Here is a 16144-nt window from a genome sequence, read left to right on the forward strand (position 1 = left end):
CTGTAGAAACATTTAAGTAAAAAGTAGTATCGGTTTCAGTTTCTATACTTAAATTAAGCATTGATTGTCTTCATATCATTTAACATTCTAGTCTTTGACATTTATTGGGATCTTGATGGTTCATTAAAGTTATTTAACTTGCGGTTATTCATTGGTTGATCATAAATGGGCCCTGTCATGTTTAGGTCTTTTTGGCCATGATACTATACATTAACATCTTTATCCAAGATGAAAGGAAGAGAGGAATTAAAATTCACAGCAGGTGATTTTTCTGCTTAATCATAGTTTAGTGGAAAAGATTTAAAGTTGCTAGTAAAGTGCCCTTTGGGGGCTGGGGTGTAGCTCAGTGGTAGAGCGCTCACCTAGCATGCGCGAGGCCCTAGGTTTGATCTTCAGCACCACATAAAAATAATATATTGTGTCCAACTACAACTAAAAAATAAATATTAAAGAAAAGTGCCCTTTATATAATGTAGGTGTTAGTTTCATTTTATGTATTCCTATTCCTATTATTTCAAATAATCGAGAATGACTATAACCTTTATTGTTACCTGTTCACACATAACAAACAGGTAACTACAAAAACGGATACAGCTCACTTTTACTGTGATTTAATCATTTAAATGTACTTTCAGGTTACACTGGAAAGATCTTCCTGTATTGCTCCTTATGACATAAAACTTTATCAAATAGGATATTTTCATATGATTTGCTGCTGCTTAGATAAATGTTGAGATTTTAAAGGTAAAAGAATTAGCTATATTCTTAGAAAAGGAATAGAGTAAATGGTGTTGATAAATATGGTCCCAGCCAGTTTTCTTGCCATAATCATAGGCTTAGTGCCCCAAAGCATTGATTTTTATCAGACAATAAGAGAGAATGGAGAAATTTCTTTTTATGCAATGGCTACTTTTACATGATTACATTGATGTAGCACTATTCCAAAAAATTTATGTTAGCCTGAAAGTTTTTATAATAGATAACTGAGGTTTGAGATGCTTTATTATGTCTTCTCATTCATTCACCAAATACTTATTAAATAGCCAAAATGTGCTAAGCACACGATAAAAAGATGAAAGACATAATCCCAACTTCTTTTGAGATTAGTAGAAGACATGCATATAATTATAATGTATAGTACTGAGAGAGATACGTTCTTTGTTTGATGGGAATTCAGAAAAATAGAAGACTTTTTAGTGCGTTTCATGAGGATGGATTTTTGGAAAGGATTCTTGAAGAAAAGTCTTATTAGATGTATTTACATGTTTACAAGGTAGGCAAGAGGAAAGTAGGCATTCTCAGGGGAGGTGTGGCAAATACACAAGAAGTTTATATGTGGAAGAACATAACCTATTTGAAAATTATAATTTAGGAGGCTAGAATTGCTCTCCAGCAATGGCCAGAAGGATAGGATGCAAAGAATCTTGTGTACTACCCAAGAAGGTCAGATTTTATACATCTCTTGGCAGAAAGTTATTGAACTTTTTAAGATTGATTTTGAGTTTTTACTTTAGAAATTCATGATGTAGCAGTGTAGAAGATGATCGAAGGATTAAAAGACTATGGCAATGTACAAGCAAAAGACAATAGGGGAAAATGTCAGAAGTTACAAGGAAAAGAGAATAGATTTAAGAGATTTTATTATACAAACTCAACAAGACTTAGTAACTAATAACTAATTGGGATATAAAGTGTGTAGAAAAATAGACAAGGATACCATGAGTTTCCTAGCTTAGACAATTGTATAGATGGTGGTGGCATAACAAGGTAATAAGAAAAGGATGAAGTGGGGAAAGCAGGTTGGTTGAACGGGAAGATAAACACATTTAATGTGGAAATGCTTATTGAAAACTCCAGCTGACTTCTCTATGTACACACATAAATCATTAGTATAAAAGGGGAACTTAAAACTTTGAAGAGCAATGAATATAAGGCATAAGAAGAATAGGTTAAGAGATAATGGTGGACGGCAGTTATATTTTTAAGAAGGTTGGCTAAAGAAGCTACTAAAGATGACTTATGTATTGAGAAAACCAAGAGAAGGTTGAAAGAAAAATACCTTCTGAATTAATGATTAAGTTGAGGTTGACTTTAATTTTAGAGTCAGAGAACAACAGAAGCCAGATTTCAGTGGTGTGAGAATGTACTTACTGTCTTAAATTTGGTTCTGAAAGGAAAGAGGTTATAGATAAAGATAAAATATTTTTGTTTCTATTTTAATGTAAGTTGTGAGAGGTTGCGCATATAAATAGGTACTTTATAAAATTTATATGATTTGACTGACGAAGTTGTGACTTTTAAAATCTGCTTCTTTTTAAAATTTATTTTTATTTTTTAGTTGTAGATGGGCACAGTACCCTTATTTATTGATTTATGAATGTGGTGCTGAGGATTGAACCCAGGGCCTCACGCATGCCAGGCAAGCACTGTACCACTGAGCCACAACCCCAGCCTCCTGATTCTTATCTTTAAAATAAAACTTTAAGAAATGTATTTCTTCCTGGTCAGTTGATTTTATAATTTATAAACTAAACTTAATTATTATTGGTAATTCTTTTCAGGAGTATGAAAATGCTGAAAATTCTTCAACTCAGTCAAAAGTTATGAATAAAAAGGATAAAAGAAAGAACCATCAGGGAAAAGACAAACCTCTCACAGTATCACTAAAAGATTTTCAATCTGAAGGTAATGTATGTACGGTATCTGTTATGCTAGAATCATATTGTCTTTTTATACTTAAGTTGTAAGTACAAATTTTTAAAAATTGATAAAAATTGTTTTCTAATGTGTCATTTAAAATGTAAACCTGCTTCTTAGTCTGTTTTGTGCTTTTATATTTTAACATCTGAGATTAGATAATTTATAACAAACAAATTTATTGATTCAGTTTGGAGGTAGGGAAGTTTAGTGTCAGGGTGCTAGCATTTGCAAGAACCTTCATGCTGCATTGTCTTGTGGAAGAGGGGGTCAAACACACTTCCACATTGTCTTGTGGAAGCAGGAGGGGGTCAAACACACTCTTTTAACATGGCACTAGTCCCACTTTTGAGGGTGGAGACCTCATGGCTGAATCACCTCTTAATTCTATTTTAATGAAAATAAAAGTTCAAAATGCATTTTGAAGAGGACAAACCATAGCGATCTGTTTGTAAGTAAAATATTTGAGGATTAGGATAATTTAAATCAATTGTTAAAACTTCATAAAACTCAGTAAATACTTATCTTTTTGTATTTTTGAACTTGTTACTTTTCTAAAACTTAACAAAAATTAAAATTGGCATTTTCAATTTGAGTGACCTTAAAATATATTTCTGTTCATATACATAAACTGAAATGACCAAACATCTCAACCATTATTGATCAACCACTTCACATTATCTGGAATTACCCCTTAGAAAATAAAATACAAATTTTAGAATGAAACTTATTTCCAGAAAACTGTTTATATAACATCATTTGGATTAATTATTAAACAGCAAAGACAGAAGGAATTATATCCTCCATTAAACTTTTGAAGACAGACCACAAAGCACATCATTTCTAATATGGGTAATACCTTACCTTGTGCTATACAATATGGTAGCCACTATTTATCAGTGGCATTTTAAATATACATTAGTTTAAAAGTATAGCTCCTGAATTGCATTACTCACACTTCAAATGCTCAATGTGACTAGTAGCTTCCATATTTTCCCAACTATAGAAAATTAACATCATTGTAGAAAATTTGAACAGTGCTTGTGTTACAGAATAAAATAGTTGCTGACCATATGAGCGGCTAAAGAATGGTTTATTCATTCAGCCTTAATATTTTTAACATTACTCTATGAGTATAAATGTCTCTATAGCAGTAATTTCAAAAAATAAAAATGAAAGATCTAAATACTGTTGCAAAAGTGTTTTTGTGAACTAACTAGGAATGAATTTAGAGGATTATTTTGCTTTCTTTTCAGGCTCCAGAGTTTTTCCTATAGTCTGCTCCTGAGTAATTTGCTTTACTTTGAGGTTAAAAGAACACACATGCATGTTAAAATAAAATCTCTGATAAGAAAGATTTTATATAAGAAACATATTTCACTAAAAGTAGAAGTATGAAGAGAATTATTTTTAGAACCCCTACTTTATTTGACATATGTTTCATTTCTTAAGTAGTTATAAGTTTATTAGCTGCATCGAGAAAACCATCAGTAACAATATGTTAAAGAGAAGGTACACAGTATTTTTATAAGTCATGATTATCACAGTTGTGATTATTCCTCAGATTCTGGCATCACGTTGTATGTTAAGTAGAACATGCCAAAATAATGGTCACATGGCCTCCCAGGATTTGGTAATTTAATGTGAACCTTAAGATTTTGGCATTTACTATGTCTATAGACTTTTATTTTGATCAAAAGATGTTTTAGAGAATTGTACCATCTTTCATAGTCTTGGTCAAAAGAAAGCTATTAAATTATTTTTAGTCCTGGAGAATGTAAGGTTTCTGCTATACAAAAGTATTATTATTAGATATCCTGATCCTTTCCAATTTAAATAAGAATACTTGCTCCTTGCTTGTACTTTAGATGCAACCTTGTATCTATATAGATTCTTTTATGTCTTCCTTTTCTTACCTGTTCTCAGTAATTCCTTTCCTGAAATGTTGTGTTGTTTCTAAGTCAGTGACTAACTTCATCTAGAAATATTTTTATGGGTTCATTTTTATATTCTACGAATTTACCTCAGTTTTCAGGGTTTTATTCATAGTACTATCAAATCATCATGATATATATTTTTAAAATAAAATAGCTTACAGTTTTAAAGGATATAAATTACTATCATACTCTGTTTCATTCAACAAAGGAAATAATCTGAACATTTTTACAGTTAACAGTACTCTAAATTGATATTGATCATTTGTGTCCCCTCAGCTTTCTCTCTCCACTGAAATCTTGTGAAACCAAATAACTAAATTATGAGACTCACTTGTTTTAAAATTTAATGCATGGATGATATTTAACTTAAGACACAAGATCTTGGTCCCTAAGCTGAACTAATTACTAATTATATCCTGACTTTTAACATCTTAAATCTAGAAAAGTAAGTCTGATATGAGTCCTAGATAACCCTTTATAATTTTTAGTTTTATTTATATGCTAAAACATTTTATTTCAATGAAGTTTCACTTTTTATTTTTCATTTACAGATCATATTAGTAAAAAGACTGAGGTAAGTTTGGAACCATCTTATGTTTTAGAAAACACTGTTGATTTTAAGAATAACAGTTTAATATTTAGCAGTAAGTTTTTTTGAGACGTAGCTGTTTAAAGGATAGTTGATAGGTTTGTCTTGATTGAACCCATCAGATTTTGGCAGTGTAAGGATAGAAAATATAGGATAAAAATACTATTTGCATGAAGTATAATGACATTTGGGTTTATTATCCTAATTTGTGTGTGTGGGAGTATGTGTGTGGTGAGAGAAAGTGTGTGCACATGGGCCAAAATATTACCATGTGTGTACCAAACTTAAAAGTGAAGGGAAAAGTGTCTATGTTTCAATCTTCATAAAAATCTTATCTTGGGACACCATATCTCAGGTATTGAGAATTATGGAAATAGTGAGGTAAGCTTTGATTCTTTAGATGCCCATTCCTTTCATCATTAAGGAGTAATACAGCCTATAGCCTACAAACCTTCCTGGTGTTATAGGTCCCTTTCTTTTAAAATTCTAATGCTGCCTCTACAAACCTTTTAGATTTGAGAGATGATACTGTTATAAAATATCCCCTTCTGTTGAGGAAGATACTAATAAAATATTACAGTTCTTTTGGTTTCTTAAAGCAATAATTTCCAAGTTTCATTATTCTTCTGTTATATATGCTTTATTGTCAGTGATTTCATTGTGTTTTTTTTCATGATCAGATAGTTCTTGATTTCACTTAGAATATTCTGTATATCTTTTGTCTGACCTTTTTGTTTTATTTTGTTTCAAGCATTTGCTTGTCCAGGTTAGGAAAATTTAATCCATCTCTTAAGAAAACCATATCTGGGGCTAGGGATGTAGCTCAGTGGTATCATGCTTAGCATACACAAGGTCCTGTGTTCACTCCTCCATACTACCATAAAAACAGAAAATCACATTTAAAATCTTCTCACCATATTAATATTAATAATTTAGTTTGTAACTATACCTGCAAACACAAAATTGATTGATTGTTAAAACAGTTGAAATTCTTTTAGGTTATTTTTAAGCTGCTAACACTATTTCTTAGTTAAAATTTAAATGACCTCATATTTAGACTGAATATTAAATCTGTGTTCAAAAGTAGAAACCTGTTTTGGGACCAATTTCAATTTATTTTTACCCATTGAGTTTTGGGGCATAGTTTTAATTCTATCAACTGTTCCATGCTTTGATTTTTTTTTTCTTTTCTGATGTGAAAGATTAACAAAAAAAAATGCAGAGCAAGAGGATCTTATCTATTTATCTAATATATTCAAGATGAGTTGTATTTAAATAAGCATCTGTATAGGGAATCATATTTTTCCTATCCTCAATTGTTAAATTTCATATGAAATAAAATTCATTGTAAAGAATCCTTATGATTTACAAGTTTTATATTTAAAATGTAGTCTTATTTCCCACATAACTATTTAAGAAATTAGTCAAAAGAATATATAATTCACTTCATCTTTTAATGCTTGTTAGAAACATACCACCTTTATGTTCCATTTCTATTACTAGTATTACAGGTTGAGTATCCCTTATCCAAAATACTTGGAACCAGTAAATTGTTTCTGGTTTTGGATTTTGGAATATTTGCATAGACTTTTCTGGTTGAGCATCCCTAATCTGAAAACACTAAACATCCAAATAGGATGGAGCATTTTGGATTTCAGATTTTTTTATTAGAAATTCTCAACCTGTATTCACTTTATGGGACTTAAATGTTACAGTGGTTTTGCCCTTGCTCTAGGAGTTTAGAAGAATTTTATCTCCTCCACCCCAGAGAATCCAAAAAAGAAGACTGAAAATATTTGTTTGAACTCCAAAATGAAATGTTTTCTGTTCCTATAAATGTACTAATCTTTATTACATTATATTCTGAATAATTATTTCTATCCTTATATGTTACTTAATATCAGGAGAATTTTTTTTCATCATTACTCTAAAGTACCTAACCCCTTGTCAGAATAACATTCTTACCTGCCCCTTGTAAATCAGGCATTTATTGGATAAAATTAAAATCATTTTTTAAATTTTTTTGTTAGGTGATTTAGAGGTACTTGAACTGCATGTAGGGAGTGGAATACAGTTAGCTTTTCTTCATTAAATATCTGGGAGATGTTGACTATCATTTATCCACCAGTGTCCTTCACTAGAGTATAAACAGGAATATCCCAAGAGAATTCTAGATAAACAGAAGTAATAACAGAGTAGTTGCTTATACAAACCTCTTTATAAAACCTCAAATAACCTTTTAAGAAATGTTATTTTATTTTTAAAAGTTTTTTTAATCTTAATTTTAAAAAACCTTAATATGTTTTAAAGTGCTGGTACTGCTGGGAAGAGTATCTTATAGTTTATCCTTTCTCTTGAGACCCACTTTTATCTGACTTTCTTGATGCTAGTCCTTCTAGTATAGTTATATAACTTTAGAAATTTTAGTGATCATCAAGTCTTAAAGTCCAAAGGTCAAGTCTTCAGGATGCTTGAATAGGCAGTCTGTGGAAGAATACCCAAGAAATTATAACAGTTGTTGAATACCCAAGAAATTATAACAGTTTTTACCAAAGGAGGCAGGGGGTGATCTTAGGACAAGGATAAGAGAAAAAGGGTTTTTACAGTATGTTTTTGAGTTTTTATCATGTCTGTGCTGTAAATTTTTATTAAAAATTAAAAGAACTAGAGATAAAGGAAAGAGCCAAGGAACAAAATCAATCCTATGTGGCTTCATAACCTATTTATTTCTGATTGTACTATGCTTGGTTACATGAGTGAATAAGTAACTTATTTTAGGATCTAGTATATTATGAAAAAAATATTGGATCTGTTGGTTGTCTAACGTTATGATAATTCATCATTGTATAATTAAATAATAAGAGAAAGATGTTAAAAAGTAAAATAGTTAATCAACTATTAACTATTAGTTATACCTACCAAAATGTTATTAATATAGACTATTAAAGTTAAAAGCACATACATTTAAACTGACTTTTAAATATCTCACCTAAAAGCTGGCTTTACTTAAATTTCAAGCCATGTCCTAGTCTTAATGTGTTGCATTTATTTTTGTTCCCTTTCCTATACTTATTTATTACTTCTCTGGTTTTGAGTAACAGAAGGCCAACTCAGTCCAGCATAAGCAAAAAAAATACATAAATAAATACATAAAAATGCTTATTTGGTTCATATAACCAAGTCATAAAAGAATAGGGGGAGAACTGGCCTCATAGTTGACTGGATCCAGATGTTTCAACAGTTTTAGAACTCTCTACTCTCAGTTGCTATCTGTGGCTTCATCTCAAGACAGATCATATGATTATGTGGGGATCTGAGGATTACGTCTTCACAGTGTTTCTTATAAACTGTTAATTAGGTTTTCTTAAAATATATTTTTTAGTTGTAGATGGACACAATACCTTTATTTTATTTATTTTAATGTGGTACTGAGGACCAAACTCGGTGCCCCACACGTACTAGGCAAGCACTCTACCACTGAGCTGTAACCCCAGCCCTTGAGACGGTTAGATTCAAATTGTTTTCTTAAATAGATTAAAGAGGCATGAGTGTTTCTTAGAGTGTATAATATATTTCCCATCATATCAAATCAAGGGTTGTAGAATGTTTTGCTATTTTTATGATGTTAAAACTGATTGGTGGCTCTCATACCAAAATTTTCAACAAAACGAACCAGGACTAGGAGAAATGACTGCTTCTAGGACCATAAGAGGAGATATATAAGATGAACCTGGAGTATCTTGTAGTGCAGAAAAGTAAGAAGGTGCTTTAAAAAAAAAAAAAAAAAAGATTGGGAGCATGTCAGAGGGATAGTAAGAGCCACTAAAGTAGCTCCAATAGTCAGAGCTGAGATAATTTGAGAAACCAAGTAAACATAATATTGTACCCAAAGTACAAAGTGTATACTTATGAATCAGTAATAAGTGGTTCAAATAAGTAAATAAATGTGAGAAGAGAGATAAATCTTCTACTCGTAAAAATTCCAAATGGTTTATGTAGATATTCTCCTTCCAGTAGATGGAACTTAATTTCTCCCATACCTCCTTGAGTGTGGGCTTTGCTTAGTGGCTTTGCTATGGAAGGAGGGAAAATAACTTTACACTGGAGAATTCTGGCAGACAGTTCCTTGACGAGGTGATCAGTGTTACCAATATTGGTTCCTTACTTATATAACAAATGTACCATAATAATGTAAAGTGTTAACAACAGGGGAAAACAGGTGAGGGATATGTGGGAACCCCTATATTATTTTTGCAACTTTTTTGTAAGTCTAACACTATTTTAAAATAAAAGTATATTTAAGTGATCAGTGGGGTTCGGATGTTACAGCCATTCTAACGCTTCTCATCAGCCTTATAAGTCAATGCTTTAGCAATTATTGGTGATTATTTTTTGATTCATTATTTCCTTGTAGCTTATTCTCCATCAGATTTTTACTTCAAGAACATATACATGTAGTAATAACTGAATGATAGAGGAGGGTTTATATAAAAATCAGTCTCCCACCCTAGCCCTTGCCCTTTCCTGTACGTATTTTTTTTTTTTTTTTTTAAAGCTGGGGCTTGAACCCAGAGGTAATTTACCACTGAACTACATCGCAGCCCTTTTTATTTTTATTTTTTTATTTTGAGACAGGCTCTCACTAAGTTGCCTAGGACCTTGCTAAGTTGCTAATGCTGTCCTGGAACTTGTGATCTTTCCTGCCTCAGCTTCCCAAGTGCTGGTATTATAGAAATGTGCCAACATACCTGGAAGCTCCTGAAATATTTTTAAAAATAATTTTTATATTTTCAAGACTGACTCTTCTGTATACCAAGCCTTGAGTTTTTCTGAACATACTGTATTTTTTCATACTGTTTCATACTATATTCTTCTCTATTTTTCTTTATCTGGCTAACTTGTCTAGTGAGTCACTGACCAGAGTAAACATCTTGCTTTAGAACTTAGCCATAGGGTCACATTTTCCTGCAAGCTTTCCCCAATCATGATCTTATTTAGATGCCCTGAACAGCCTGTTTAATAGCATTCAACTCCTTGTCATCATTTTTTTTCCATAGCTTTATTGAGGTAAAATTGAAGAACAAGGGCTGGGGCTCAGCCGTAGTGCACTTGCCTGGCATGTATGAGGCACTGAGTTCAATTCACAGCACTACATATAAATAAATAAATAAAATAAAGGTCTATCAACAACTAAAAAAAAAATTTTGGAAGTACAATAAAAAGTACATATTTGAAGAATGTAATTTCATCACCTTTGACATGTATATAACCAATGCAGTCAGCAGTTCCATTACTTTTTAAAATTTGAAATCATGCAGACTGTTTCCTGTATGATTTATTACATTAGAAATCAATCACCTTAACATATAGAGAACCCCACCCCCACTCATCAACTATTTCAAAATTAAGTAGCACCCTTATAAATATCTCAGAGGTCAAGGAGAAAAGTAAATAAAAAGTGCTTTGAACTAAGTGATAATAAAATTTTCAGTATCAGGATTTCTGGGATGAAACAGTACTCAGATGAACATTTATAACTTAAAGTAACTCATATCAGAAAGAAGCTAGATTAACAAATTATTTTCAAATTATGCAGTAGGAAGGAAAAAATAAGAGTAGGAGCAGAAATAGATGAAATAGAGAAATAGTACAAAAATAAACAAGTCTAATCAAGAAAAAAGCAAGAACAAAAATTAATATCAGTGGAAAGGGAGCTATTAAAAATAACCCTACAGGGGCTGGGGTTGTGGCTCAGTGGTAGATCGCTTGCCTGGCATGTGTGAGGCCCTGGATTCAATCTTTAGCACCACATAAAATAAATAAATAAAATAAAGATATTGTGTTCAACTATAACTAAAAAATATTTAAAAAATAACACTACAGGTGCTAAAATATATTAAGGTAATATTATAATTGTATGCCAACATATGTGATGGTCAATATTAGAGATGGATCCGGGTGCTGCTGAGAAGAAAGTATATTCAGTCATTGATATTCTATATATGTCTGTTATTGTATTTTTTACTTGTATAGCTTTTTTGTTTAGTTTTTGTTTGGAGGATCTATCCAGTAGAGACAGAGGCATTTTAAGTTATCAGTATTATTATGTTGTGCTCTATTTGATTCTTGAAATTGAGAAGGGTTTGTTTGATGTACGTGGATGTTCCATTGTTTGGGGCATAAATATTTATGATTGTAATGTCTTGTTTATGTATAATTCCTCTAAGCAGTATGAAATGGCCTTCTTTTCCCTTCTGATTAACTTTGGGTTAAAATCCACTTTATCTGATTTGAGGATAGAAACCTCTGCTTGTTTATGTGATCCATGTGAGTGATATATTTTTTCTATCCTTTCACCTTCAGTAAGTGGATGTCTCTTGGAGACAGCATCTTGTTGAGACTTGTTTTTTAAATCAGCCTCCCAGTCTGTGTCTTTTAATTGATGAGTTTAGGCCATTAATGTTCAAGGTTATTATTGAGATATGATTTGTATTCCTGGTTATTTGGGCTTATTTCTAGTTTTTAATTTTAATTAGCTTCTCCTTTGATTGACTATTCCTTTAGTGTAGTTCCTCTCTTTGCTGGTTTTCACTTTTTTTTTCCATTTCATTTTCGTGGAATATTTTGTTGAGATAGTTTTGTAGTGCAGGCTTTCTAGTTGCAAATTCTTTTGTTTATCTTGGAAGATTTTTATTTGATCTTCAAATCTGAAGTTTAATTTTGCTGGATATAGGATTCTTGGTTGGTATCCATTTTCTTTCAGCACTTGATAGATCTGAATTGATTTCCCCGTATAGGTAATCCGATATTTTTCTCTCACAGCCTTTAAGATTCTATCTGTATTTAGGCATTTTCATTATAATGTGCGTTGGTGTGGGTCTGTTGTAATTTTGTACATTTGGGGTCTGGTAAGCCTCCTGTATTTGATTTTATATTCCATTCTTTAGGTTTGGAAAATTTTCTAGTATATTATTTTATTGAAAAGATTGTGCATTCCTTTGGTTTGTACATCTGCAACTTCATCTATTGCGATAAATCTTAAATTTGGTCTATTCATGTTATCCCATAGTTCTTGGAATTCTGTTCATGGTTTCTTAATATCTTCTCTCCATGGTCAACTCTGTTTTCAAAATTATGTATTTTTCTCTCTGATTTCATTTCTCATACTGTTCTTTAACTTCACAGTTCTAGGTACATTCTTAATTCCTTCTCTGACATTTTTTTTCAATGTGGTGTTGATGGATTCTGGTTTTGGAGTATCTAGGTTTGTTTGGGGCAGTTTTTTTCCTTGCTTTTTCATGTTGTTTATGTGTCTACCCATCTAACAGTATGGATCTGAGGCAGTAGAGTTTCTACCCTGTGGACTTATAATGTCCCGAGGTTTCCACTACCACACCATTTAGGGGAAGACAAATAATACCACCACCAATGTAAACAATACACAGCATTAAAACAAATAGTACCTACGATGATATCCATAATGTTAATTATCCAAATATACAGAAATGATATTATCATACAATAAAAACAGCAGGTTTGCAAAAGGGTTTATAATTTCAAAAGGTGAACAGGGAGAGATCAGAGAGGATGTAATGATTATGAGGCAGGAGGAGAGAAGAAGTAAAAAAGTAAAGGAAGAATTAAAGAAAATAGAGATTAGCTATTAGCAAATGAAAAGAGAATGGAAACAGAAAAAATATATAAAGTAAAAATTATAAAAAATTAAAAATAAAAAAATGCAAAACTAAAATGTACCAAACATTCTAGTTCACAGAAAAAAAAACTAATCCATGAAAAATAATTGGCTTTAAAAATGTTAGAAATGAGAAAAAAAATGAATATGTATAAGTGTCCATATACCATTAAGATCACAATTAAACAGAGAAAAAGAATTTAAAAAAAAAGATCTTGGTGAAAAGTTAAGGAGTTCAAAAGATTCTAATTTCCTTTTCTCAGTAGTTTCAGGTGGAGTCCTCTGGAGCTTGATCCTCCACCCTCTGGATTGCTGGAGTGAGAGAGGTAATCCAGTAGGTGGAATTCCTGAAGGCAGCATTTAGGCTTAGATGGGCTCCAGGCTCTTCACTGAATGCCAGTTGGTCTGGAGATTTTAAATCAGCACACCTCCAGGGCTCAGTACTTGCTATTCCACACTGAGAAACTGTACTCCAGGGATCTCCCCTGGTTTCTGTTGGTGAGATAGCCAATTCTTAGCCCCCTGTGTCACCTTCAGACCTCACGTTTCCTGTAAAGGTTCAGTCTCTAAATGATCTCTCCTGCCTCCTCCCTTCCAAGTTCCTGGCATGATAGGTCTTTTCCAGCTGGTCCTGCAAGCAGTCGGATTGAAGGAGAGGGATAGAGCAGGATGGGTATCCATTACCAGTTGTTCCCTGTGTAAACTTCTTTCCCGTTTGATTTTCTCCTGGTTACAAGCACACTCTCTGTCTGCAGTATGTGTTTACTGGGGCTGTATTTCAGCCCAGACTCGGGTTTGCCAGGAATTGGCACCTTCAGGTGCTGGCCCAGTGCAGCGGCTGCAAAATGGTTCTTTCCTTCTTCTACATGCTGACTGGAGAGGTGGTGTCTTCTTTCCCTGCACATGGATATTGTGCAGCGCATCCTTCGGGTTTGCCGGTCCTTGATCTCTAAATGCTCCATACCCGGCACATCTTGGGCCTCCCCCAAATTTGGCTTCCTTTAATTCCTTTATCCCTCCACTGTGCTCATAGAGGGACTACTCTGGCTGCTGCTTCCAGCCTGACTGTGCCGCTGGGGATTTCCTCCTTATTTTATTATATCCAACCTCCTGAGTCTCTGGTCTGCTTTTTGAATGTCCAGTTTTAAATTCCAGTAAAGTCCCCCCACTTTTTTGTTGTTTGCCCACTTTGCCAAGAAGCTGCCTGTCTACTTTCTTGTTTCACTCTATGGAGGAGTCAGGAAAGTGACTGCTTCTATTCTGTCATCTTGAAACTCCTCCTTATCATTTTATTTCTTCACTAGAATTTGAGTTCTTAGAAGTTAACAAAATCAAATTTTGTTTATTTTGTTCCCTAGTAGTCCTAATTTCTGACACATGGTAAATAGTAATGTAAATGAAAATCAGTTGAGTGAATGACATTGTTCTACCTTCTTACTAAAACTTTCAAGAGTCTTTGTTGGAGTCTGCTTATGTATTTTAATAATGTTTATAACAAACACATAGTAGGTTTCATTTTCTCTGCCACTTTAAAAACATTATTAGGGCTTTCATGGAGCTCTGTATTAAGAATAATTATGAGACTACATTCTTGTTCAGTAAGAAAAAAAATGCCACTAACAATTAACTATATTTGCCATTTACAAAAGAAGTGGCTACATGCTTTATAGTTTATTATTCCTGATTTAAAGAAGAGTTATTTAAAAAAGAGTTATCTTCCTATTTAAAGAGGATTTAAAGAAGAGTTATTTATGTATTAGTTTTTATCTTTCTTAGTATTATGAGTTCCAGGAGAGTAGCCCATGCATAGTATAGTCCTGATTATATAGTAACAGCTTATTAAATGCATAATTATTTCAAGTTAAGACTTGATTCTATTGGAGTTTACCCTGGGGGAGAGGAGAAAGTAGACTTACCCCAAATATAATGTCGTCATTAATAGCTCACTTGGAGAACATCATTATTTAGATTTCCTCTTGGAGTAAGTTAAAAACACTTGAGTAGTAAAAACAAAAAAGCACATGGTTTGCTATTTTGAAAATTGTATAACAGTATGTTAAAGTATCTTTTTAAAAAATATTTTTTTAGTTTTAAGTGGACACAATATCTTTATTTCACATTTATGTGGTGCTGAGGATCAAACTCAGTGTCTCAAGCATGAGGCAAGCACTCTACCACTGAGCCACAATCCCAGGCCTTTAAAGTATCTTAAATTGTAAAGCTAGAAGGCTGTCCTCTAAGACCTAACATGGAACTCTTAGAAATATGAAAGTATTATAATGAAAGTTTTCCCACAAATTAATCTGTAGAGTCTCTGTAAGTCTAGTGAAAATCCTAGAATTTTTGTTTTTGTTTTTAGAACTCAACAAGTTACTAGTATAGAACATCAAAGGCCAAGAGCTAAGAACTCATAAAGAAGAACCATAAATAATGTATTTGTCATTCACCAAAAGTCCATGTATGTATGAATATGTTTTTGTCCCACTGGGCAGTTTAATCCTGGGCCATTTCTATACTTGTTAATTATTCTAACTTTATCATGTTTTATATGTAGAAAAGCAAGGAACAGCTGTATTAAGAAAAAAAATAAATTTTATCTTTATTTTTCATCACACAATAAAATCAGTTCTGCATACAGATGAGCCATTTATATAAAAGGCATATTTATAACTTTTAGAACTGGAAAATACAGGAGAACATGTTTCTGACTGAGGAGTATGGGAAAAATTCACAGAAATACTCTAAAACAAATGATTTATAAATTGGATGTCATTCAAAGTAAATAACTTATTTTTCACAAAATACCAAATAGAATGTAAAAAAGTAAGGCACAAATGAAGTTTTCAAAATATAGAACTGATAAAGAACTAAGATGTATCTAGGTAGAGAAAGAACTCCAATCAAATGGTTACTGTCTCACAAGATATAAATATGAAAGAATAAGCAAGAAACATCAGACAGTTCACAAACCAGGAAATATGTATAACAAAAACATGACAAACAGCCTACTTTGTAACTAATCAGAGAAATGTAAATTAAGATCACACTGAGAATACTGTTTTTTTTGTTTTGTTTTGTTTTTCCCCTTCACCCACCAGGCAGGCAAAAATTAAGAAGTTTAAAAATATCAAGATTCAGAGGTCATGGATCTATAGAATTATAGATCAGTTTATATTGGTGAGAATGTTTATTAGTACAAATACTTTGCATAATTTTGTGTTCTTATAA

At 32.3% G+C, this 16144-nt stretch overlaps 1 protein-coding gene across 7 annotated transcripts in view; it reads left to right on the forward strand.

The window, feature by feature from the left end:
• Gkap1 (G kinase anchoring protein 1) overlaps positions 1–16144 on the forward strand; it is a 53799-nt gene that overhangs the window by 16852 nt on the left and 20803 nt on the right. For all 7 annotated transcript variants that reach the window (XM_071600538.1, XM_071600535.1, XM_027955611.2 and 4 more), the window contains 2 exons: positions 2562–2685; positions 5186–5208. In XM_071600538.1, the coding sequence (XP_071456639.1) occupies positions 2562–2685; positions 5186–5208 (147 nt within the window). The remainder of the gene's footprint in view (positions 1–2561; positions 2686–5185; positions 5209–16144) is intronic.

Source organism: Marmota flaviventris, chromosome 13, assembly GCF_047511675.1.
Source record: "Marmota flaviventris isolate mMarFla1 chromosome 13, mMarFla1.hap1, whole genome shotgun sequence".
Classification (NCBI taxonomy): domain Eukaryota; kingdom Metazoa; phylum Chordata; class Mammalia; order Rodentia; family Sciuridae; genus Marmota; species Marmota flaviventris.